The sequence below is a fragment of the Podarcis filfolensis genome (genome assembly GCF_964270895.1).
Source record: "Podarcis filfolensis genome assembly, chromosome: 2".
NCBI lineage: Eukaryota > Metazoa > Chordata > Lepidosauria > Squamata > Lacertidae > Podarcis > Podarcis filfolensis.
This window is the reverse complement of record NC_139605.1, coordinates 9297160-9322264: the sequence shown is the minus strand read 5'-3', so window position 1 is coordinate 9322264 and position 25105 is coordinate 9297160. Positions and strand designations below refer to the sequence as shown.

Sequence of the window (25105 nt, the reverse complement as noted above, 5' to 3'; positions counted from 1 at the left end):
CCCAAACCCACAGAGCTTGAAGGTGACCTGGGAAGACGAGCCTTCCATTTTAGGTGGGGGAAAGCAACAAAACTGGAAATTCAGGAGTCCCTGAGGTATTCGAAGAGACAGACCCCAGAGGAACTCACCCAATAAGCTCACACTCTGCTTGTCCCCCTGCTTGGGCCTTGTGGAAAGCTGCATCTTCACCATGCCCGGCAGAGCCTGTTCTGCCTTGCGGGGATTTACAAGCTCCTTTTCGGACATCCCTGTGATCTGCCAGTGGGGAAGATGGAGGGGAGAAGAGTCAGTTCAAAAGCAAGTCACAGTGCAGGCAAAATGTGTGTTTAGAGGTTGGCGATAAATGTTACTTATTACAAGGACTTGATATTATCACAATCTGTCACAAGAATGTAAGGACATGATATGAGCCCCCTAGTCTCCCAGAACACAAAGGGGAATGAAGAGGGTGGAGCAAAGGGAGACAAGAGGAAGGAGTCTCAGGTTCCTCACAACTACTGGGAAGAATTGCTGTGATCACTAGACCCGAGCTGCTTTGTTTCTTTGAATAAAGAGTGAATTTCACTGACACTTTGTGAGTTACTGCTGACTTGCTCCCCACTCCTGCCTTGACACTGGCTTTGTCAAGGTGGCTGGGTGTTCAATTGGGGCTTTGTGCTTACGAACATTGTTGTACGTCGCTTTGGGTTGCACTGGCAAAAAAACAGACTGACAAGAAGTTATAATAATAATAATAGTAGTAGTAGTACAGTGGTACCTTGGGTTAAGTACTTAATTCGTTCTGGAGGTTGGTTCTTAACCTAAAACTGTTCTTAACCTGAAGCACCACTTTAGCTAATGGGGCCTGCTGCTGCTGCCGTGCCCCCGGAGCACGATTTCTGTTCTCATCCTGAAGCAAAGTTCTTAACCCAAGGTACTATTTCTGGGTTAGTGGAGTCTGTAACCTGAAGCGTATGTAACCTGAAGCGTATGTAACCTGAGGTACCACTGTAGTAGTAGTAGTCATAGCAACTCAAGACCCAAGAGTGGTTCAAGGGCACCATTTTTGAAACCCAATTCAGGCATGCTTGCGATGCCTGCAGTACACATTTAAAGCACATGGCTTCTCCCTATTGAGTTCTGGGAACTGTAGTTTACCCCTCACAGAGCTACAACACACAGCACCCTTAATAAACTACAGTTCCCAGGACACTTTGGAGGAAGCCATATGATCCACACGTGCATCAAATGTATGCTGTGGATGTGACCAAGGACACAACTTTGGAAACATCATCTTACCTGCACTTCCCAGCTGTTGACCTCCTTCTGACTCAGAAGGAATTCCTCCGCCAGGGTCACTGCCCAGGCACAGCTCCCTGGGTTACGTTCCCTCACCCAGCTCTGCATCTCCGGTGGCAGGACAGCCAGGAACTGCTCCAGGGTCACCAGCTCCAGGATCTGCTCCTTGGTGTGTCTCTCTGGCTTCAGCCACTGATGGCAACACTCCTGGAGCTGCCTGCAAAGCTTGTAAGGCCCATCGGCCTCTTCGTAGCAGAGCTCACGAAAACACCGGCGCTGCCTCTCCATCTCGGCACCATCCCCAGACGGAGTTCTTGCCTTCTCCTTCCCACTGGGAGTGGCACCCAGATTGGTCTCATGGTCCTCTTGGGCTTCCCCAGCAAGACGTGGCTGGATTTGGGAAGCCCACAATGCTCTGGGCCAGCTGTGGTCATCTGCCACTCCCTCAGAAGTAACCTCCAATACTTTGGGATTGTCCCAATCCCTTGTCTCAGGCACTTGTGGGTTTCCCTCTCCAGAATGGGAATCCTGTAGCATCTTCAAAAACTCCTGCAACTGGGCGTCCCAGTTCCTTGACGGCTCATCGTTTGGCTCCTGTTTCACATTTTGTTGGGCTTCCACAAGAACTTCCTTGAGCCTCCCAGTTTTCGGACAAATTGATCTTTGCTCTCCAAATTCAGGGCTCCAGCTCTGCTCCATTTTGATTTCGGGTTCCATGGCCAGCTTTAGCACCAGCCACAATCTCTTGCGTCACAGCTTTTTTCTTCCCACAGGGACTGGCCTTGTTGTGCCTCTTCTCTGCTCTCTCTTTCACTATCAACCCTTTAGGGATGCCTCAGCGCCCTTGCTAATATCCTTGTCCTTCAGCTAAAGATATTCATCCAGCTGGACTCTTCAAATGAGACTGCAAACCATCTGGATCTTTCAACAACCAGCAGAATCTGACTGTCCTTGAAGCTAATCCGACCAAACTTCACCTACTGAGGGGGGAGTGGAGGGAAAAATAAGAGAGAAAATCTATAGGACTGTTAATGGAAAAATCCGAGGGCTCCCTTGGACAAAAACAAAGACACCAACCAGGATAACTTGGAGCAAAACAGCAGCCTGTAGGCTTGGCCTTTATTGGTCTGTTGCAACAGGGTGCTCCCCTCACCCGCAGGAGAGAGGAGGGACCCAGAAAAATGGTGTGCAAGGCCTTATAAAGACTTTTGAAATTGCCACCCTGTAGATCAAGACCACCCCCAGAAACATCATACATACATCACAGAAGGGGTGTAACCTAAGACCACCCCTCAGATACATCACACCTACATCACAGAAAGGAGGGGTTGAGGGAGGAGTTGTGGTGGTAACCTGAGTGTCCTGTCACCTGGCTGGTTCCCCCTTTCCCCCTCCCCATGAGTACTTTCCAGGTGACAGAGGGGAGTTTGCAGTTTCCTGCCCCCAGAGGGAAGAGCTGATTATTGTTCTTTGTTCCAGTCCGTGCTGAATCCACTCCCATATGCAAGTTCTTTGTGATCTTGATGGTCTTCTGTCTAGGACCATGAGGGTTGGCACAGCAACTGGGCAGGGCTCCTGTGTATGTGCTGGTATGCTCAAGGGATTATGGCTGCCCTGTATCAAACCTTCCTCATTTTGTAGTCCTTCCTTCATGGAGTAAAATAAAAGTGTAACAGTGCAAATCCGATGTATGGTTGATTTTCTATGAATTTATAACAGAAGTGTAGTGTATGTAGTGTGTGAGTTTGAGTGAAGTTTGTACAAACTGAATGATTGGGGGGGGGGCGGGTTTCCTGCGACAGGACTGAAGACTAAAACCTCTCGGAATCTCTGAATACCCCATATTAATTGGGTCTGCTATTTCCGCACCTCCAGAAATCTATTTTAATTCCCAAGGAGCCTACAGACAAAAATACTAAAGGCACATGATACTTAATTCCCCTCCTGTGCTCACAAGCCAAGGTGATGTAAACAGCCAGGATAGCTTGCTACAGCCTCTAAAACACTTTTAAACAATCCCAGAGTCCCTTAGAAAACGGTTGAATTGAGAAGACACTCTTGGAATTGGAGGGGAATGTGGGCATGTGTCTCTTAACAATTCTCAGTTCCCTTAACAAATTGCGCTCCCCAGGATTTTATGGAGGAAGCAGCGACTGCTGAAAGTGGTATGAGACTGCTTTAAATGTATAGTGCAAATAAGGCCATACATAAGATTGGGAGTGGGTGGGGATTCTCAGCAGCCCAGAAGCAGGGCTAGCCTAAGATATTTTGCAGGGCGGAAAATAGCACCCTCCACTTGGAAAGTCTAACCGTGCGGTGGGAGGGGACCCGTGAGGGTCATCCAGTCCAACCCCCTGCAACGCAGGAAGATGCAGGTGCCCCATATGGGGACTTGAACCCAGACCTCGATGTTATCAGCACCATGCTCTCACCAACGGAGCTATCAGCAACAGAAGGCACAGCGCCCAAACCTGGCCATTCAAAACCAGTTCCCCAATTCATTCTGCTTAACGGGAGGGCCAGCTTGCAACTTTTACCAGCAGCTGACCCATGTGATGGGGATGCCTCCGTCGCCCTGGTCCTCTTGTCTTATGAGACCTCCCCAAGCTCAGAATAAGGAGCAATTAAAAAATTAAATTAAATTAAAACAGAAGCGGACCTGGGCAGACTCTCCGCTTCTTCCCACCTTTCACTCACCTGCTCTCTCATTTCCCTCGCAGAGAACCTGCCGCCAGCTACGTCATTCTCAGGTGCCAGTCAAGAGAGGGAGGGAAGGAACCGGAAAGCAGAGTCTCCCTTCCGCCCGCCCCTGCGCATCATCTTCCTTTGACACATGTTTGGGCCGCTCTAGGATTCGGACCTCCGTTGCTTTAACCCCTTCATAGCTTGTGGCGCTTAGCTACGATCACAGAACTTGCCTGAGCAAGAGATGGGATGGAAGTCTCATAACTGACTGTCAGTGGTGCAAAGCGATGCCTGCATTCCCTCCCCCCCCCAAAAAAAAAATTAGAATGGAAGTTTATTTTAGAAATCAAAGTGGACATAAAACCATAAAATAAAAAATATACAAAAGGTTGAAATCAGAAATCAGATAACTAGTGTGGAAACATGTGTTCTTAGGTGCCCAACACGCCCCCTCTGCACTACACTGCTGTAGTAATAATAGTAATAATTTTATTATTTATAACCCACCCATCAGCCACTCTGGGCGGCTTACAACATATATAAAACATAGTAAAATATCAAACATTAAAAACTTCCTGATACAGGGCTGCCTTCAGATGTCTTCTAAAAGTTGTATACAGTGGTAGCTCGGGTTACATACGCTTCAGGTTACAGACTCCACTAACCCAGAAATAGTACCTCGGGTTAAGAACTTTGCTTCAGGATGAGAACAGAAATCGTGCTCTGGTGGCGCAGCGGCAGCAGGAGGCCCCATTAGCTAAAGTGGTGCTTCAGGTTAAGAACAGATTCAGGTTAGGAACGGACATCCGGAATGAATTAAGTACTTAACCCGAGGTACCACTGTAGTCCTTTATCTCCTTGACATCTGGTGGGAGGGCGTGCCACAGGGCCTCGTTCCCTGTAACTTCGCTTCTCACAGTGAGGGAACCAGCAGAAGACCCTTGGAAAAGGACCTGTGTCTGGGCTGAATGATGGGGCTGTAGATGCTCCTTCAGGCAGGGCCAAGGCCTTTTAGGGCTTTAAAGGTCAGCACCAGCACTTTGAATTGTGCTCAGAAATGCACTAGAAGCCACTGAAGATATTTTAGGACAGGTGTTATATCGCAAGCGGCTGCCCCTGGTCACCAGTCTAGCTGCCGCATTCTGGATTAGTTGTAGTTTCCAGGTCACCTTCAAAGGTAGCCCCACGTAGAGCGCATTGCAGTAGTCCAAGCGGGAGATAACCAGAGCAGGCACAACTCTGGCTTGTCATCTCTCCAGCTCCGGCAACAAACCCTCAGGCAAAGGCAGACTGAGGGGGAATTTGAAATATACGGAGTTGAGAGTGGATTTCATGCTCTTTATTCAGCTCATAATGGTGAGGAGGAATGGAATTCCCCCAGAATGTCTGCTTTATATACATTACAGTGGTACCTCAGGTTACATACGCTTCAGGTTACAGACTCCACTAACCCAGAAATAGTGCTTCAGGTTAAGAACTTTGCTTCAGGATGAGAACAGAAATCGTGCTCTGGTGGCGCAATGGCAGCAGGAGGCCCCATTAGCTAAAGTGGTGCTTCAGGTTAAGAACAGTTTCAGGTTAAGAACGGACCTCCGGAATGAATTAAGTACTTAACCTGAGGCACCACTGTATTTACACAATGGGCCCCACATGATTGGCTAATTCCGGGATTCACCTGTAGGCAATCAGGTTGCGGATTCACTTCCACCTGGAGCTGGATTGGGTGGCTCCTGTGGACCAATCAGACTGCTGCCTTTTGGATCCTGTTCAACTCAGTGCATAACAGATTTGTAGAGCTGGAAGATGGATTTTCTTTAAACAGAGCCTGTCTCTCCACAATGCTTATTTGTTTTTAACATTATTTACACATTGCCTTCTTGGGGCAGTGTACATCTCTTTCCCATCCCCCCCCCCTCTGCAAAGCAATGAAGAGACTATCAAAGCTGCTGAAGAAAACATTAAGCAGAGGCCTGTCGGCACTGAAAAGAAAAAAAAAGGAGCCACGTGCGCGTTGAGTTCCGGAGTCCTTTGCAGGAAGGGGAAAACCCAGCGGCTGAAAACAGAAGAGGTGAAATTTGACTCTTTCTTTGGCGCGAGGGAGCCATGGCTGCTGCTGCTGCTGCTGCAGGGAGTCCCGTGCAAGATCTCTGCGACGAAGCCACTTGCTCCATCTGCCTGGAGTATTTCAAGGATCCAGTGACCACCGCAGAGTGCGGGCACAACTTCTGCCGGTCCTGCCTGGTCCAGTGTTGTGGGGAGAGAGGCAGGCAGGCCTCCTGCCCTCAGTGCAGACAAACAGTCCAGAAAAGGAATCTCATCCCAAACAGGCAACTGGCTCACCTTGTGGAATTGATCAAGAAGCTCAGTCTGGAAAAGGAGGAGGAGGAGGAAGGACGGAAGGGGAGAGTCTGTGAGAAGCACCAGGAGCCCCTGAACCTCTTCTGCGAGGACCATGAAAGTCCTATCTGTGTGGTGTGTGATAAATCCAAGATGCATGAAAATCACAAGGTGATTCCTCTGGAGGAGGCTTTCGAGAAATACAAGGTAGGATCTTAAAGGGTGGGGAGCAGAGGGATAGCTGTGGATTCTTTTTCAGCAATTTTCTTTAACTTTTTTTAAAAATATTTTTTATTAGGGATTTCAACATAACAATTTGTCAAAAATACATCATCCACAATCCCCCCCGTTTTCCCCCTCCCCTCCTAAAAAAGAAACCGCCCCCCCCAGACTTCCCTCGGCTCCTCTCTCTGGTTTCTTAGCACATGTTATTCTCTGCATGTTATAAAATTGTAAAGATCCTCACTTTATCTATCTGTATGTTACCAATAATTCTTTTTTAGTGTTTATTCAAAACCTGCCAAGGAGTCCAGTTCCTTTTGTTGTTTCTTTAAATACTTCGTAAAAGGTTCCAATTCTTCTTTAAAGTCACAGTTATCCTTGTCACGGAGTTTATGTGTCAATTTCGCCAATTCCTTGTAGTCCATCAATTTCTCTTGCCACAGTTCTTTAGTTGGGATTTCCTCATTCTTCCATCCTTGTGCTATTAAGACTCTTGCCGCCGTTGTTGCATACATGAAGGTGTTTTTTAATTTCCTTGGCAGGTCTTTTCCTACAATCCCTAACAAGAAAGTTTCAGGCTTTTCTACAAATGTTAATTGGAACATTTTCTTCAACTCATTATATATCATTTCCCAAATTTTTTTATTTTTACTACAATCCCACCACATATGATAATTTTCTTTAACTCTTATGCCTGAATTATGCATGGTATTAATTGCCGGAATGCAGTTTCCATACTTATTGTTAATAATAATAATTAGTAATAGTAGCAGTACTATCCCGTCCATCTTCCTAGATTGCCCCAGCCACTCTGGGCAGCTTCCAACATATATAAAAACATATTCAAAGAATACACCTTTAAAAGCTTCGCTATACAGGGCTACCTTCAGATGTCTTCTAAGGTTATAGTATGTAAAAAGCAGCTGAGGAGAAGCCTGAGGGCTGGCTGGGAGGAAGGAGTTTGGATTCTTTCTCTCTTTGCCAGGGTACCAAAAGGAGCTTCCCTTGAAATGCAAACAGCAGCTTCGGAGATTTATGTTGCCACAATGGCAAGAAGAGAAAGTGCTTAAACCAGTGTTAGAAACTCAGGTATATATAAGCTAGGTGCCAAACGGCTCCTTAAACCAGGGTCACAGTCACCAAAACGGAATGCCTAGTTGCCATTTTGGGGCCAGGCAGCTCAAAAGTCGTCATTGTCAATAATACTTTTTGGTTTCTGAAATTCATTCTGATTTTGCAGATAAAATATAATGGATAGAATTCTACAGGACGTGTTGCTAGTGTGTGAAAACAGTCAAGATCCAAGGATCACCAGGCATGCACCTCCACCTTGGCATCTTGGTCGCAAGTGGCCAATAGCCAGGTGCAAAATATGCCTGATACCTGGCAAATTTCGAACACTGCTCTAAAACTCCACATGTGTTTTGCTGGTTGGTGGCAGCCTTTTGGTGGCAGAAACCACAGAGGTGGGGAAATGAGATTGGACAAATCTCACAGAACAGGAGAGATCGGACAAATCAGTTGTTTTACTTTGTGTCTTTTTCGCTGATTGGCTGCAGGAAAAAATATGGAGAGAGGGGGAAAGAAAGCAGACAGATCTCACATTAGAAGTAATTTCATAGGAAATAATGGAAAGCATACCCTCATTATGCGAACGCTCACCTAATGAACGATTTCCAGGGATCTAATTGTGTTTGGGAAGTGGGACCTGTGTGTACAACCTCTACACTGTTTTGTAAGTTTTAATATTTTTGTTTATTCTTTTGTCTGTATTTTTTTATTTTATGTTAATAAAAATAATAACAATAAAAACTTCTGAATGGCAGCAGGTTGGCAAAGACTGCTAAAAATGCCCCCCATACTCATTTTTTTTATCAAGACTTCTTCATTTATAATTATTTTTAAAATGCAAACATTAACTGTTGCATTTTATATCTTCTCAAAAAGAATTTATAAAATAGAAGTGGGGGGAGGACTGCAAAGCTACAAACCATTACGTGCAAGGCCTTCAGAAACTAGCAATCAGCAAAATAGTCAATACCTCTCTCCTCCTCTATCTCTCTGTCTAACCTGAGTTTTTTTCTTTTCTCTTTAGGGACTGATTTGCAGCCGCCTGGAGATTCTGATGAAAGAGAAAGAGAAAATTATGGCCTGTCAAGCAGACCTGGACAAGGAAAGCCAAGACCTTCTTGTAAGTATCACTATTATTATTAGGCAGGGAGCAAGTACTTTATGAATCAAGTCAGGACTGAGTAGGGATGGGCAAATCTGTCCATTTCAGTGTCTTTCTATTTCTCATTTTTCCACATTAGTTTGTTTGTTAGCTTGTTGTTTTTATATAAAAAAACATGCTGAAAATTAATCAGATTTAAGGGTGGATTTCTCCGTATATAAATATATATCTGCAGTTTCCCTATATATCTGCAATTTCCCTATATTTAAAATTTAAAATTTTGCAAGACAATCTTCCCTAATATCAGTGCTTTTTTCTAAAAAAAATATGTTTAGGGGTACTCTCATTTTCCTATTCATATTAAAATACTGCCCCTCAATGAGGCAAAACTTAGATTCACAGAATGTTTAGGGGTATCCGTACCCCCAGAAAAAAGCACTGCCTAATTTTATTCAATTCTCTCTGTTATTTATATTAATAAATACATCTTCATTCATACTTCACCCCCCCCAATATATGCATTTCTGTAGACACTACCTGGCTGGGGTAACCTTGCAAAACTTGGAGAAGTGTGAATTTCAGGGAATTGCTGTGTTTTGAATGCAAACTGAATTGAATTTCTTTCCCATTTGGCAGCCCAGCTCTACAGAACATAGATTGCTTGAGGCAATTACTATAAAAAATGTTAATTAAATATGTTTCTGAATGTGCCGCTTGTTCATCTGTCCGAGACGCAGGCCATAGTGAAGCTTTAAAGTAAATTGGATAGGTGAATGCAGGTGATATATTGGTCTAAACCACTGAGCCTCTTGGGCTTGCCAATCGCAAGGTCAGCAGTTTGAATCCACCCGACGGGGAGAGCTCCCATTGCTTGGTCCCAGCTCCTGCCAACCTAGCATTTCAAAAGCATGCCAGTGTCAGTAGATAAATAGGCGGGAAGGTAAACGGTGTTTCCGTCACGGTGTCCCGTTGTGCCAGAAGCGGTTTAGTCATGCTGGCCACATGACCCGGAAAGCTGTTTGTGGACAAATGCTGGCTCCCTCGGCCTGAAGCGGAAATGAGCACTGCACCCCATGGTCTAATTCGACTGGACGTAACCATCCAGGGGTCCTTTACATTTACCTTTACCTTAAATAGGGGAGTGCTGGGAATGAGCACGCTAGGTCTGCCACCCCCTCCTCCTCCTCCTCCATTTTTGTTGTTGTCTTTGTACTCGTGAATGGCACAGGTCTGAAATGAGGAGTATTTTGTGCCCATAGAGGCTCTCTGAACATCTTAGAACCTTGATTATTCTGAATATGAAATGATACAGGGAACCTCCATGTCTAGAAAAACAGCTTTAGGGCTGTTGTTTCCCACAAAATGGAAGGCAACAAAAATGGAGATGGCAAATAGAATGTGTTCATCTCTGCCTCTCCTGCTTCTTCAGCCACTGGACGTTTATTTCATGTCTATGAAAAGTCATTGAAAGTGCACTTCCTGCGGAGATCTCATAATTTTCCTCCTGATGTCATGAAGACTGGCCGCATTTCAGCTTCTGGTCTCTTCTTTTCCTCCTGCTTCTTGCAGAAATTAACAGAAACTGGGAGGCAGAAGACAGTGGAGAAGTTCAGACAACTGCAGCAGTTTCTCAAAGAACAAGAAAAACACCATCTGGATCATATAGAAGAGGTGGAGAAGGAGATTGCAAGGAAAAGGAATGAGCTGCTGGCCAGGCTCTCCAGGGAACTCGCCCATCTTGAAAAGGTGGTCCAGGAAATGGAGGAGAAGCGTCTGCAGCCAGCAAACGAACTCCTGCAGGTAAAATGGTGGCAGGAACAGCCCAAGGATAAGTCTGCAAAAAATTATGGGCCTCCTTAATTTATGCAAGTAGTAAAAGAGCTTAGTGGGTGGAGTAGTTTGCCTCCTAATGCCTTCCAGTTTGGCAGTGCTGTCTTCATGCCCTGTAGTGGGCTTCCCAGAAGCTGCTTGGCCGCCTCAGAGCAGGGGTCAGCAAACTTTTTCGGCAGGGGGCCGGTCTGCTGTCCCTCAGACCTTGTGGGGGGCTGGACTATATTTTTTTGGGGGGTGGAAAGGAACGAATTCCTATGCCTCACAAATAACCCAGAGATGCATTTTAAATAAAAGCACACATTCTACTCATGTAAAAACACCAGGCAGGCCCCAAAAATAACCCAGAGATGCATTTTAAATAAAAGGACACATTCTGCTCATGTAAAAACATGCTGATTCCCGGACCGTCCGTGGGCCAGATTTAGAAGGTGATTGGGCCTTAGTTTGCCTACCCATGCCTCAGAGCTTACCAAAAGTAAAATGAATCAAAACAGATGTGAGCTCCAGCATTGAGCACACTTTTTTTGACATCCCAAGGGGGGTGGGGAATTCCACTGAACCCACATTTAAAGGTGAACCTGCCTCATTTGCTCTTTATACATCAATACACAAACTGAGTCACAACCTTCCATCAACGTTTGCACTTCTATGGACTTTCCAAGGCAGTTCTGCAGCCAAGTAATGTGTTAAATTCACTCAGTTGCAGAAAATTGTCTGATTTAGCCGTTCCTCAGAGGGCCAGAGTGTTCCTCCATTGCAGGGTCTGAGGTGTCTTCCTAGTGTGGCCTGTGGTGTGCAGTGATTTCCATTCTCTTTTCCCTCTAGGATGTGAGGAGCACCTTGCAGAGGTAAGTGGATCTGGCTCATTTCCATTAGCATCACTCCATAAGACTGGGAAAAGTCACATAAGACTACTGTGGGGGAGATAATAGGATTTCTACCTCTAAAATACACCAGGATCTGTGGGGGTTTAGGGGTCTTGGAGTTTGTTTTCTGTCGTCCCTTGCACAGAGTCCCTTGGAATTGCTCCTCAAACTTCTCCTGGATATGATCACAGGCTAGCCTGCTGAGCAGGTCATGAATGACCTCTTGGGAAAATATCTTTCTACCGTAAGGGTTTTTCATTTTATTGAAGTTGCATGGAAAATTTCATAGACTGTGCCATGATGGGGCCTTTCAGGCAGAGGTGGTTTCCAAATGAAGTACAGTGGTACCTCAGGTTACATATGCCTCAGGTTACAGACTCCGCTAACCCAGAAATAGTACCTCAGGTTAAGAACTTTGCTTCAGGATAAGAACAGAAACCGTGCTCTGGCGGCACAGCAGCAGCAAGAGGCCCCATTAGCTAAAGTGGTGCTTCAGGTTAAGAACAGTTTCAGGTTAAGAACAGACCTCCAGAACGAATTAAGTACTTAACCCAAGGTACCACTGTACTGCCATTTCCCCTGCTAATTTTTGTTTTACTTATTTAAATTGTGTAATGTTGTTTTGTATTGGCCTGGATGGACTTTTGACCAATAACTTGGTTTGCTTGTACATCTGTGGAAGGTCTGCCTCATCCTCTGAGATCATTTGGTTCTAGAGCAGAGGTTATCTACATGTCAAAGCAAGATATCACCAAGCTCAAGAAACAAATGCTTTGAATTTACTCTAAGGGAAAGCTTTTCTCCTCACACACAAAACAAGGGAAACTTACTGCAGTTGTTCTGCAGCACTCTCTTGGCCACTTCACCAAGTGTGATATATCCCCAAGCGGGGGGAATCTCACAAGGAAGAGAGTTAGCAGTGTACCTTTGTTCCCGATCCTGTAATTTGTAACTTCAATGTGTCACGCAGGTTCAGGAGAGAGGTTATAAGGAACATTTCACGTATATGAACGGCAGCAACCATCTTTTTTTCTCTACACCTTCCCTGGGGACACTTAGAGAAAGATGGTGTGCTGTCACCAGGCACTCAGAGAATTCATGCCCCCTGATATCACATGATGCTGCTTCTTCTTTGAGTAAATATAAGCGGGGAGACTCAGAGGCCTCTGCGGTTGCTGTTCTGGTCCTGAAATGTCTGGCTTTGAAGTCCGTAGTGCAGAAGAAGAATCTTTCCCTTCTGTGCCTCCCTGTCTGCAGCTCTCTCCCTCTCTCTCAATTCCTTTCTGTGGATTTGTGGAATTGTAGATTTGAACAGACTCACGTTGTGTTTCTTTTCAGCAGGTATGAGAAAAGAGAGACATTGGTGAATCCATTGGCTTTCCCTCCAGAGCTGAAGGGGAGAATCTCAGAATTCTGTGATATAAACCCTCTCCTGGAGGATCTCATGAAGCAATTCAAAGGTAATGAAAAATGGCCGCAAGGGATTTATATTGGGAATATATTACAGGTAACGACTAATTTACATGGGACCGTGACCATGTGCATCACCGCAACCCGGAAGTGACTGGAAAAGGGGCAGGGGCAGGGGTCAAGAACATAACCCCTGTGCAATACGGTCATTGCCTATTGTCCAAAGCTGGGCACACCAGGCTCTTATTGTTTTGTATTTTGTTCTCACCACAGACATGGGTACCACCAGTATACCTTCCTTCTTGGTGGTGCAGCCATTATTTTATTTCCCCCAGAATTCCCCATATACATTGTCATTCTGGTGCAGGGGGGTTTGGAGAAGAGAAATGGTGTCTGTCACAATTAAAAAGAAGAAGAAGAAAAGGCATACCAAAGTGCATATTGAAACCAGGGTTCTTTCATTCAGTATGTATCTGTTTACAATTATACACAACCTCCTTTTCCTTTTGGTTACCTGTCTACACAATCTGGGGTTGTCATTTGGGAGATTCTCCCGCTCTGAATGGAGTCAAAGGGCATTAAGAAGCCCCCAGTTCCCCCTCTGCCTCCTGCTCAGGCTTGTTTCTCAGCCGTGGAGCCAAGGCCTGAGCCGTCTCCTCCTCAGACGTCCCCCTGCAGCTGCTATATCTAGGGCTTCAGCCTTCAAGATCTTCTTAAAGTTCCCCCATTGAGGATGGAAGCAAGAGCACATGAGCTCCAAAGGGCACAATTATGCTCGTTAACAATTGAAAGATTTGTGAGGAAGGACTTCCTTTTGCCAATCCTTCCTCATCAAACTTCGCTTCTCCTTATGTTTCACAATTTTGGCTTTAATGATTCCCCCCACCACTTTACTTGGGTAAAATGTTAAGGCTGTCTCCATCTCCCCTCTATCCTTTTACGGGGTTCCTATTGCTCTGCCCCACCATCCAGTCTTCCAATGTAGAGCCCAATTTCAGTGACAAAGTTCAGAGACTAGCAGGATTCATGCTGAATATTTTTGTTCTGCTATTTGTAAGCTTGTGTTATGTTTGCTGAGTTTTAAAGCTTTAGTTATTTCCATAGTTTCTTTCTATGGTTTTCTTGTTTACAATTATTTTTTTCTACTAGTTTATCTTTTCCTTAAATTATAATACTGCTACATTATGAAGCATTATTGTTATATGGAGATTTATTTCTGGTGGAAGAGAGTCGCCCTTACACTTTATATCTTTTTGCTTCCTCAGATGCTCTGTTACTCAGAGAACGGCTTCAAGAAGGTAAATTTCCAGGGAAGGAACAGGAGGGATGGGGGACTGGTGTTTCATGGGTGTTGAACAGTCTGTTCTTTAGACTTTGGAACCATCAGCAATAGTGTCAGCATGTCTAAAATTTCTGGCTTTAAATAGCTTTTTCCCACCTGTTTACTTCAGGCAGATGTTAACCTTTTAAAAGATGGAAATTGCACTGCCATCCAGTATATATCCCCATTTCATTCATGGATTCTGAATAATTTTATTCTGCCATTTTCCAGTACGGTTTACCATTTCTGATTTTCACATAGAATCAGAATAGTTTTAAGAGTTTTAAAGGTTTCCAGGGGTCATCTAGTCCAGCCTCCGGCAATGCAGGGAATAGCAGCTAGACAAGTTGGCTGTGTGAATTTCTTAGTCATACAGTTTTCTCATTAGTAATTTGTTCTATGATTTAATCTTTTGCTTGAAATAAGGAAACAACGGAAGATGTTATGAAGCATTGTTTTGTAATGATTTTTTAATTTTTATTTTAGATATAGCTGTGTAGGCCTTAAACATTATATCTTTTTGCTTTCTCAGAGGTTCTGTCATTCGGAAAACCTCAGAAAGGTAAATTTCACACCGAGTCCCAAATTCATGGGGTGGTGGTGGTGTTTCAAGGGGGTGAAAGTTTCTGTGCTTCAGAATTTCAAGCGACCCAGCACTTGAGTCTGTCCCTGCTGTTTGAGTTCTTCCTATGTACAACAAAGGCAGGGAAGGTGGACTCGAAGGTGCAGACAGGGTGAGAAGGTGTAGACTAAGGAGGGAAGAGTTATTTCCTTCCTAGAGAGAGTTTGGTTACTTTCCCATGTGATCAAAGCATTTTGCAAGAGCCCTGTTGGGTCAGAAGAAGAGTCCATCTTGCCCAGAATCCTCTTTCCAGCAGGAGCTAAAATGGTGCCACCAGGAAGCCTCCAGTCAGGGCAGAAAGGCAGTGGCTCTCGCCAGTTTCTGACTCCCATCCCCTGTCAGAGACTGGACTGATAAGGGGCAAGAGGGAAGAGGAGGAGGAATGATGGAGATCACACACACCCTTATCCTGTGTTCCTTTCTGACAGACAGAGAGGAATCCGAAGAGGAGCGGGGAGAGCCAGAGAAGAGTAGATACTTGATTCCTTCACACAGTGAAAGTGAGATAAGCCTCTCTCACTCTGGAACTCTGCCTGTCAGTTCTGAAAGCAGCACAGTGCTGAAAGAGGAGGATGCAGGAGAAAGGGGGGGTTATACTTGACTCCAGATGAGGAGGGGCTCCGAATCTCCGAAAAGCAGGAGAAAGAGTAGATTAGAAGAACAGCGTAAAACCGGAAGGAGGTGGGGAGGAAAGGTGGAGAGTATCTTGCCTTGGCCGGAAAAGGAATCTAGTCGAGTCAACTGACTCCGACAGTGATGGATGACCCAAGGAAGCTTGGACTGCTGAAACTCTATAATTGCTGAATAAATCTGAAAGTAATAAAACGGTCAGCATGCTGTGTTGTGTGTGGGAGAGACATACTGTACTAAACCCGACAGCTTGACTCGACTACAATCTCTCTCACACAGAAGGACAGCAGAGAGCGGCAATGGAAGGTCAAGACCCAGCGGGGGCTGGGGCAGCGGAGCCGAGAGACCCCCTGAATGAACTCCAGCAATACAGCTGGCAGCTGGAATCACAATTAGATACATTAGCAGGAGCCCTGGGAGAACAGAGATTGCACCTAGAGGCAGAGAGGACTCTCAGAGCAAGTAAGACGCATTTGGCTAATCTATCACCATACTCCGGAGAACCTGATGAATATCTAGCTTTTAAAACGGTAGCGCTTTATATTCTAGACTTATACTCGGGCGAATTTGAGACTGATAAGGAGAGAGTCGCTTATCTAATCAGTTTGCTGGAAGGGAACGCTAAATTATGGACTATTCCTCTTATGGCAAGCCAGCACAGCACACTCTCAAACCTGGAGGAGTTTTTGCAAATGATGGATAGTATGTTCCAAAATCCCCTGCAGAATGCTATGGACGAGCAGCAACTGCTGAACCTACGTCAGGGCAGTGACTCAGTCTCTACTTATTGGACTTCGTTCATCTTGTTGGTGCAGAAGCTTGGGTGGCAGGCAGACAGTCCGCCTTTGGCCGCTTTGTACCGAGCGGGGTTGAATGGATCTATCTTGGATGAATTGTCGAGAATGGCGCCCCTTGAATCTTTGGATGATTTAGTACGAGCTTCTCTGCAAATTGGCGTGAGACAGCAGCAGAGGGCATTGGAGAAGAGGGGGCAAGGGCGGCCAATGTTTGTGAGAAGCCACATTCCTAGCATGCCAGGAAAGAGAGTTGGCAGTACATCCAGACAGCAAGATGCGCCTGAACCAATGCAGCTGGGCTCAGCAGGGAGGGTGACTCCTGAAGCTGCATGGATGGATGGAGGCAGACGCCGCAGAGAGACTCACCGTTGCTTTGCATGTGGCAAACCAGGACATTTGGCAAGACAGTGCCCAAGCAAAAAGGCAAGGGGTTCTCTGTCTGGGCCTGTGTAGAGGGAGGACCAAAGCCTAAGGAAGCAATGGCGGGAAACGAGAAGCCCCAGTCCATGAAAGAGTCTGGCGGCTGGGATGCAAGTCAATAAAAGGGCCTCAGGTTGAAACAGCCGCCCCTGGAATTGCGGTGCCAGTGACGCTACAATTCCCAAATGGCCGCAGAGTGCAGGTGCAGGCTCTCATAGACTCAGGGGCCTCCCTGGACTTTCTGGACTCAGACTTTGTGGAGCAGCAGACAGCGGCTGGAAGCCCCTCTAGAGGTGCAAACCATTGATGGCAAGCTGTTGGTGTTGGGACAAGTTACTTATGCTACACAGCCCATGGGGGTAGAATTGCTGGGCCACAAGGAAACGATGATGTTCCATGTCACAAAGCTGGCCACATACCCTCCAGTTTTGGGAATGAAGTGGCTCACAAAGCACGATCCTGTGATAGTGTGGGGGCAGCGTTTCATAACGTTTGTTTCAGCATACTGCCAAGCACACTGCCTAGGGTTCAGAGTGCCAAAAGAGGTAGGAGCCAAAGGGACAGAGGTAAGAGGGAAACTCACAGGAGAGTAGAGTAGTCCCGGGCCCTAAGGAAGTTACGATTAGCTTCAACCAGAGCCAGGGCCTTTTCAACTCTGGCTCCGGCCTGGTGGAACGCTCTGCCTCATGAGACCAGGGCCCTGCAGGATCTGATTTCTTTCTGCAGGGCCTGTAAGACAGAGTTGTTCCGCCTGGCCTTTGGCTTGGAGCCAATTTGATTCCCTCCCTCTCTTTCTTTTTTCTTTTCCTTCTCCTCCTGCGATGAGGCATTTTAATATTTTAATGTTTCAATATTTTAATGTTGTATTTTAATTTTGTTTTAAGTTGTAATCATTCAACTTGTTTTTGTTATTGCTTGTTAGCCGCCCTGAGCCCGGCCTTGGCTGGGGAGGGCGGGGTATAAATAAAAAATTATTATTATTATTATTTTATTTATTATATCCCCGCAGTATAAGGCCTATAGAGACGTGTTCTGTGAAAAGGAGGCAGATAGGCTACCTCTCCACAGGCCTTACAACTGCAAGATAGACCGGCTGCCTGGTGCCCAGATGCCCACCAGATAGGTCGGAGGCAGAATTAATAATAATAAAAAATAATAATAATAATAAATTTTATTTATATCCCGCCCTCCCCAGCCGAAGCCGGGCTCAGGGCGGCTAACAACAATCAAATAATCAAACAATCAAATAAACCAACATTCTAAAAATATTTCATTATAAAAATTAATTAAAATCAAGTTGATGGCAACCATTAAGCAAAATTCTGTGCAGATTGCCAGAGGAGGGGGTCAGGCTGCGCCCTGACCAAAGGCCTGGTGGAACAACTCTGTCTTGCAGGCCCTGCGGAAAGATGTCAGGTCCCGCAGGGCCCTAGTCTCTTGTGACAGAGCGTTCCACCAGATTGGAGCCGCAGCCGAGAAGGCCCTGGCTTTAGTTGAGGCCAGCCTAACCTCTCTGAGGCCTGGGACCTTCAGGATGTTTTTATTTGCAGACCGTAGGTTTCTTTGTGGGGCATACCAGGAGAGGCGGTCCTGTAGGTACGAGGGTCCTAGGCCGTATAGGGCTTTAAAGGTTAAAACCAGCACCTTAAACCTGATCCTGTACTCCACCGGGAGCCAGTGCAGCTGATATAGCACCGGATGAATGTGGACTCGCAGCGAAGACCCCATAAGGAGTCTCGCCGCGGCATTCTGCACCCGCTGGAGTTTCTGGGTCAGTCTCAAGGGCAGCCCCACGTAGAGCGAGTTACAATAATCCAGTCTGGAGGTGACCGTCGCATGGATCACAGTGGCTAGGTCAGGGCGAGAGAGATAAGGGGCCAACTGCTTAGCTTGGCGGAGATGAAAAAATGCCGCCTTTGTTATAGCTGTAATCTGCGCCTCCATAGAGAGGGAGGTATCGAAGATTACACCCAAACTCTTAACGGACGGTGCTGGCACTAACTGCACCCCCGCAAGAGATGGGAGTTGCCCCCTCAATCCCATATCGTCCCGTCCCAGCCAGAGGACCTCTGTCTTCGAAGGATTTAACTTCAACCGGCTCCCACGTAACCATCCAGCCACAGCCTCCAGGCATCTGGTCAGTGTGTCTGGGGCCGAGTCAGGATGGCCATCCATCAACAGATAGAGTTGGGTGTCATCGGCATACTGATGGCAACCCAGCCCAAAACTCCGAACAAGCTGGGCGAGGGGGCGCATAAAGATGTTAAAAAGCATCGGGGAGAGAATCGCACCCTGAGGCACTCCACACACCAAGGAGTGGCGCGATGACAATTCCCCCCCAAGCGCCACCCTCTGTCCCCGACCAGAGAGAAACGAGCGCAGCCATTGGAGGACTGTGCCCTGGATCCCCACGTCGGCAAGGCGGTGGTCTAGGAGTTCGTGATCGACCATGTCGAAGGCTGCTGACAGGTCTAGAAGAATCAGCAGCCCTGACCCGCCTCGATCCAGCTGCCTGCGGAGATCATCTGTTAGGGCGACCAGAGCCGTCTCGGTCCCATGACCAGCGCGGAAGCCGGACTGGAATGGATCGAGAGCCGATGTTTCATCCAGAAACCTACCAAGCTGTTCAGCAACCGCTCTCTCAATCACCTTACCCAGGAATGGGAGATTCGAAACCGGGCGGTAATTGGACAGATCTAAGGGATCTAATGATGTTTTCTTTAAGAGCGGACGCACCACTGCCTCCTTCAGTTCCCCTGGGAATATCCCGGTGCCAAGGGACAAATTGATGATATCCCCCAGGGGGGCCCGCACCTCATCTGGACACGCTCTAATCAGCCATGACGGGCACGGGTCAAGAGGACAGGTGGTGGGCTTTCCAGCTTGGAGGAGTCTGTCCACATCGGCTGGAGATATCCGGTCAAAGTGGTCCAATATTGGATCCGAGGACAGTCGAGGGGCCTCCAGTTCATTTATTGTGTCCAAATTGGCAGGAAGGTCATGGCGGAGCAACAGGACCTTCTCCGCAAAAAAGCTCGCAAATGCCTCACAGCTGTGTGTCAGATTGTTATTTAAATTTGGCTGTCCTTCAAGGGACGTTAAAGACCTAATTATACTAAATAATTGCGCCGGGCGAGAGCTAGCGGATGCAATGGAGGCTGAGAAGTAAGACTTCTTAGCGGCCTTCACTGCCATCTCATAGGTTTTCATAAAAACCCTATAAGATGTTCTTGAGGCTCCGTCACGAGCACCCCGCCATACTCGCTCTAGCCGTCTGAGATCCCGCTTCATTTTCCGAAGCTCCTTGGTAAACCAGGGAGCCCGGTTTCTGTGGGGTCGCAGAGGGCGCTTAGGTGCGATCTCATCGATGGCTGCCAGGAGCTGGGTATTCCAGCCCTCAACAAGCTCAGTCAATGAGTCGCCAGGGGGAGCAAGGTCCCGCAAGGCCTGACGGAATCTATCAGGGTCCATCAGCCTCTGCGGGCGAGCCCAAATCGGCTCGCCACCTAAGCAGGGTGGGGGTGGAATTGGCCGATTTGAGGGAGTTCCTGAAGAAGAACTTGGAACGCAGGTTTATTAGGCCATCCCAAGCGCCTGGAGGGTCCCCAGTCTTCTTTGTGAATAAGAGGGACACCCCAGAATGCAAGCTAGTTGTGGACTTTAGAAAGGTGAACAGGGTCGTGATTTCTAGCCAATACCCCTTGCCCCGAATTGGTGTAGCTTCCAGAGAGGAGAGAGACAGTCTCAAATTACAGCAGGGCGTTGAGGAAGGTAGCAGCTCTGAGACAGGAGAACAGCAAAGTTATGCAGTGTTGGGAGAAGGGGAAGCAGAGCAGCAAGGTGACACGTCATTGGACAGCATAACCAGCCCCCCTTCTCCCAAAACGTGGCGTTCAATAAGAATCCAAGAGCAAAGAGCTCAAAGGCAATTGTCCACTGACAGACGCCATAGAAGCAAATGCTGTTGCTAGAGGGGGAAGGGGGAGGAGTGAAGTGGAAGCAACTCCGTTATGGAGGAACAACCAGAATACCTTATCTTTACCATGTTGTTTTTTTTAAAATGTATTTTTATTAAAGATTTTCTTGGTTTACAAAAGTATGTGCAATCTCTCTCTTTTTTTCAAGTAACATTTTTTACAGATCAGTTTCATTTGTTGAGACATTAGGAAGAAAAGGGGGAAAGAGGTGGAGGGGGGAAAGGTGAGTGGGGGTGGGGTGGGGTGGCAATGTTTCTATTTTACTTAATATTGTTAGGATATTTCCGTTCCACCTTAAAAGGGAGCAGGATGTTTGTATAACAGCCTGCGTAAGTTCCTGTCTCACAGGATGTTTATGTTATAAGTTCCTTTCGTTTTTGTCTGTTTTTCCCTGAGCAGTCGGAGCAGACGGTCATGCCTTCTTTGTTCTGACCAACGCCTAATAAACTGTAAATATGCATGTCCTGCTCTCATGCCTGTGCAACTTCTTGCTGTGTGAATTCTGCTGTCAGAGTGTGCTCTAAGCCAGAGGCTTAGTGTCGCTAAATAGCTGATACTGCGTGACTACGGGAGGTCGATGGATCGTCCGGCATCCGAGCTTGGGGCCTCAGATGGATCTTATCTCCCTGGCAGTATCCCAACAAATATATGTGGGGTTTTGTGTCAGCGTCGCTTGTGCGGGCTCTCTGTGATTCACTTGTGTTCCTTTGGTGGTGAGAGAGGTTGGGGTTGGCCTAGGGTGTGGTTGTTTGTTTGTGATTGGCTGTGGTGATCTTTGTTTTCATGTGTGAGTGGGGTGGGTGGGTTTTTTGGTTCAGGTTAGCCATATTGATTTGTATGCTGTTGGTGGATTTTTGTCATTGTCTTGTTGGGCTGTGTGATAAAGGGGAGCCATACTTCTTCTATTTGTTCCCAGGTCAGTTTCAGTCTGTTGGTGAATTTTTCTAGTAAGGCTGTTTCCCATACTATTTGGTACCACTGGTCCATGCTTACTCCTGACAGGTCTCTCCAGTGTCTAGTTATGATGCTTCTGGCTGCTGAAAGTATGTGAGTTATGAGTTCTTTGTGGTGTAAGTGGACATTATTGTCTTGGAAGATGTTTAGTAGGGCCAATTCTGGGGTGATTTCTAATACCGTATTTTTCGCACCATAGGGCGCACCGGACCATAGGGCGCACCCAGTTTTTAGAGGGGGAAATCAAGAAAAAAAATATTTTCTCCCCCCAGCCCCAAAGAGCAGCGTACAGGCTGCACACAACCTCTCCCTGCCAGAGGGGTTGCGCGCAGCTATGGAAGAAGGCAAGGCAGCGAGCGGGATGGATCCCACTCGCTGTTTTGGCTTCCCCTTTAGCCCCTTTAGCCCCTCCCGGGAGAGGCTGCGTGGGGCTAAAGAATCCATAGCCCCATGCAGCCTCTCCTTGCGGAGGGGTTGCGCGCAGCTATGGAAGAAGGCAAGGCAACAAGCGGGATGGATCCCGCTCGCTGTTTTGGCTTCCCCTTTAGCCCCGTGCAGCCTCTCCTTGCCGGGAGATGCTGCATAGGGCTAAAGAAGCCATAGCCCCGTGCAGCCTCTCCCTGCCGGAGGGGTTGCACGCGGCTATGGCACAAGCCTGCATTCGCTCCATAGGACGCACACACATTTCCCCTCAATTTTTGGAGGGGAAAAACTGCGTCCAATAGAGCGAAAAATACGGTACTTGCTTAGTTATTTTACATATTTCTTGTATGGCTGTTGTCGAGATTAGTTGGATTTTGGGGCACTCCCACCACATGTGGAGGTATGTGCCTGTGGAGGTGCACCCTCTCCAGCATTTTGGTGTGGTTCCTGGGCGTATTAGCGCTAGTTTTCTTGGTGTTAGGTACCACCTGTAGGTGAGTTTCATTCAGAGTGAGTTCTTTTCCTTGGTCTTTACCGTGTCGACTGAATAAATCATACATAATAACTTTCTTGTTTCTTTCCTGCCTCTTAGTGCCAACAGGGTGAGGGGGAGAGAATTCCTCAAGCCTGACACCCCCAAGATTCAGAGGCAGCCTTGTAAATAGCCACATTCCCTGTTAGAGCCTCTTATAGCCGAATCTTCCCCCGATGTCAGGACTCAGGAATTGTAGATATCTTGGTTCAATCTTATTTTGCGGAACAAACCATTAAATATGTTATTATTATAATTTATTAAATTTGTATGCCACCTTTCATCTGTAGATCTCAGGTCTGTTCACAACATTAAAAATAGAAAGATAGAAAATACAGGATAAAAACAAGAACAAAAATCAATAACACCCCACCCCACCCCAAACACATTTAAAAGGGTATCTGATGTTGAGAATTGGTTTGGTGGCAAAGTGACACCCTGTGGTAAGAATAGAAACGCCAGGGAAATTACAGTTGGTCATTTGCTCCTCTTCTCAGAAACAAAGGAATACAATTGTGGTGGAAATTTCCAGAAGGAATGCCATTTATCTGCTAGGTTGCCTAATTTTGTCTCCCTCATTGAGAGGGAACCCTTGAGGCAGCATTAGTTCTGCCTCCAGCTGAGGCAGAATTGGGTCCGCATTGACACTCTCCCCAGTTCTAACCATATTGAGGGCATTAAAGGGTCCGTGACTGTTGTCTGCCTATCTAAACTGGTTGTCTTCATTCGCCATCCCCTGGGAGCCCTAAATAGCCAATTCACACAGAGTGTGTCAGAGGAGGGCAGTTTCCCTTCTCTTCTGCCCTCTCCCTCTCCTTAGCTGACACAGCAGAGCTGAATAAAAAATTATTGGGGGTCTTTACTCTGAAGATTTGTGAATTGACAGGAAGGGCACAATATAGGAAGTATATTGAATATAAAAATAACAAGTATGGTTTTTATTCGAAGTTTATTCTGATGAGAGTCTGGAAGAAGGAGAGGAGGGTCCTAACCCTAAATGCAATGCAAATAATTCCTGTTTTTATGAGAGGGAGTCTGGTTCCTGGGCTGTTTCTTGGATCAGGATGTCCGTCTCTTGACTTTCGGCTGATTCTGCCTCTCTTCTCTTTCCCTCATCTTGCCCCCCAACAGCAAATGTCACTCTGGATCCAGACACAGCCTATCTCAGGCTCATCCTGTCCGAGGATCGGAAAAGTGTGAGACTGGGAGATAAAAGGCAAGACCTGCCGGACAATCCTGAGAGATTCAACAATTGTACTTCTGTGTTGGGACGTGAGGGATTCACAGCAGGCAGACATTTCTGGGAGGTCACTGTGGGAAGCGAGGGATGGTGGACTGTGGGGGTTGCCAGGAAGTCTGTGAAGAGAAGGAGCTTTCTTCCCTTCAGTCCTGAGGGAGGAATCTGGGCTGTGGAGAAGTCTGAAAGCAAGTACTGGGCGTGCACCTCCCCTGATGACCCTCCTCTGTCCTTGAGTGGGGACCTCAAGAGGATCCGGGTGACTCTGGACTATGAAGGGGGACGTGTGTCATTTTTTGACGCTGACTCAGGAGCCGAACTCTACACGTTCTCAGGAGCCTCGTTCTCTGGAGAGACTCTCCTCCCATTCTTTTGTCTGGGTGGAGGTAAAACTCAGCTCAGTATCTCCTGAAGACGCTATATTTGCCTCACAGGCCCAGCAGAAGTTTCTCTCCTGACCAGAATGACTGATATAAAATCAGCATTTCCCTCTCAAGAGCTTTTTTGGCAGCTTTTCTGGGACCCTTTGAGAGGATTCGTTCTAGTCACAATCGGCACAAGCAACAAAACAAACAAAAATTGGTTCTTTTCCCTTCCCTTTCCCGGAATTTCCTCTGCAGCGGAGTTTTTTAAGAAAAAGAAACACCTGAACATTTCCAATAAATAATCTTTTCCCTCAAAAGCCTCCATCACTCGATTGCTGTTATCTATCTTCATTAAGATTAGCAATAAATAAAGAAGTAAATGAAAGGAAACAAATATTCATTAGCTAGGAATTCAATCCCAACTGTGTCAGTGAGAGCACCAAATTTTGGAGAGCTCTGGGCGGGATGTGGATTTTGATTGGCCTTATTTCTTATTTGTGGTAAACAACTAAGAAGAAGATTAAAATTTAAAAAGAAGGAATCCACTATTCAGAAATTATCTGGGCTTCTGGGTGAAAATGAGGTGGCCAAATTCACTAAGGACTTTCAATGGTCCAAGGTGGTAGGAACAAGAAGGGATTGTGAGGATATTTCCAAACTGACTAAATGGACATAAAAATATCTAAATGGTAAGTAATGAAATTAGAGGCAGAATCTCCTAACTTCACTTACAAGATAATGATGACTGAAGGTGGGGGCTGAGTGTGGAGGAAGCTTTTGAGGCCATTCTTTGTGTGCCGCCTCCTCAAGAGGCCCAGAGGGTGGCAACACAAGAATGGGCCTTTTCTGCAGTGTCTCCCCTCCTCTTGGAGGAGGAGTCCAGGAGGGCAAGAGTTAACATCCCCCTGCCCTTAAGGAGAGTCCATATGTACATGTTTAACAGTTTAATAAATTGTTCTGTGCACACTTATGTTCAGCAAGATGGGAACATGAGCCCAAATAGTTTCATGTGGCAAGCGAGGG

General features: G+C 46.5%; 3 protein-coding genes across 6 annotated transcripts in view; 2 read left to right on the top strand and 1 right to left on the bottom strand.

Moving 5' to 3' along the window:
• Positions 1–4081, bottom strand: part of LOC310756497 (tigger transposable element-derived protein 1-like) — a 796241-nt gene extending 792160 nt beyond the window's left edge. The window contains exons 1-3 of one of the 3 annotated variants that reach the window (XM_083600677.1): positions 3976–4079; positions 1279–2258; positions 125–255 (exon numbers count right to left, since the gene is read on the bottom strand). In XM_083600677.1, coding sequence (XP_083456803.1) covers positions 125–255; positions 1279–1995 — 848 coding nt within the window. In that variant the 5' untranslated portion in view covers positions 1996–2258; positions 3976–4079. Of the gene's footprint in view, positions 1–124; positions 256–1278; positions 2259–3975 lie in introns of all 3 variants that reach the window. The other 2 variants (XM_083600675.1, XM_083600676.1) reach the window with 2 other exon arrangements.
• Positions 1–25105, top strand: part of LOC310757202 (butyrophilin subfamily 1 member A1-like) — a 48739-nt gene that overhangs the window by 13124 nt on the left and 10510 nt on the right. The gene's annotated exons all lie outside the window — the stretch shown is intronic.
• LOC310756786 (zinc finger protein RFP-like) lies at positions 5700–24399 on the top strand. Of its 2 annotated transcripts, XM_083601531.1 has the most exons (9): positions 5742–6507; positions 8618–8713; positions 10265–10495; positions 11354–11376; positions 12736–12854; positions 14070–14102; positions 14658–14687; positions 15657–15839; positions 23612–24399. In XM_083601531.1, exons 1-9 carry the CDS (start codon positions 6067–6069, stop codon positions 24127–24129), a joined length of 1674 nt encoding a protein of 557 aa, XP_083457657.1. In that variant the 5' UTR covers positions 5742–6066; the 3' UTR covers positions 24130–24399. The 2 variants fall into 2 exon arrangements, with proteins under 2 accessions (XP_083457658.1, XP_083457657.1); XM_083601532.1 differs by lacking the exon at positions 15657–15839 and having other exon boundaries at positions 5700–6507.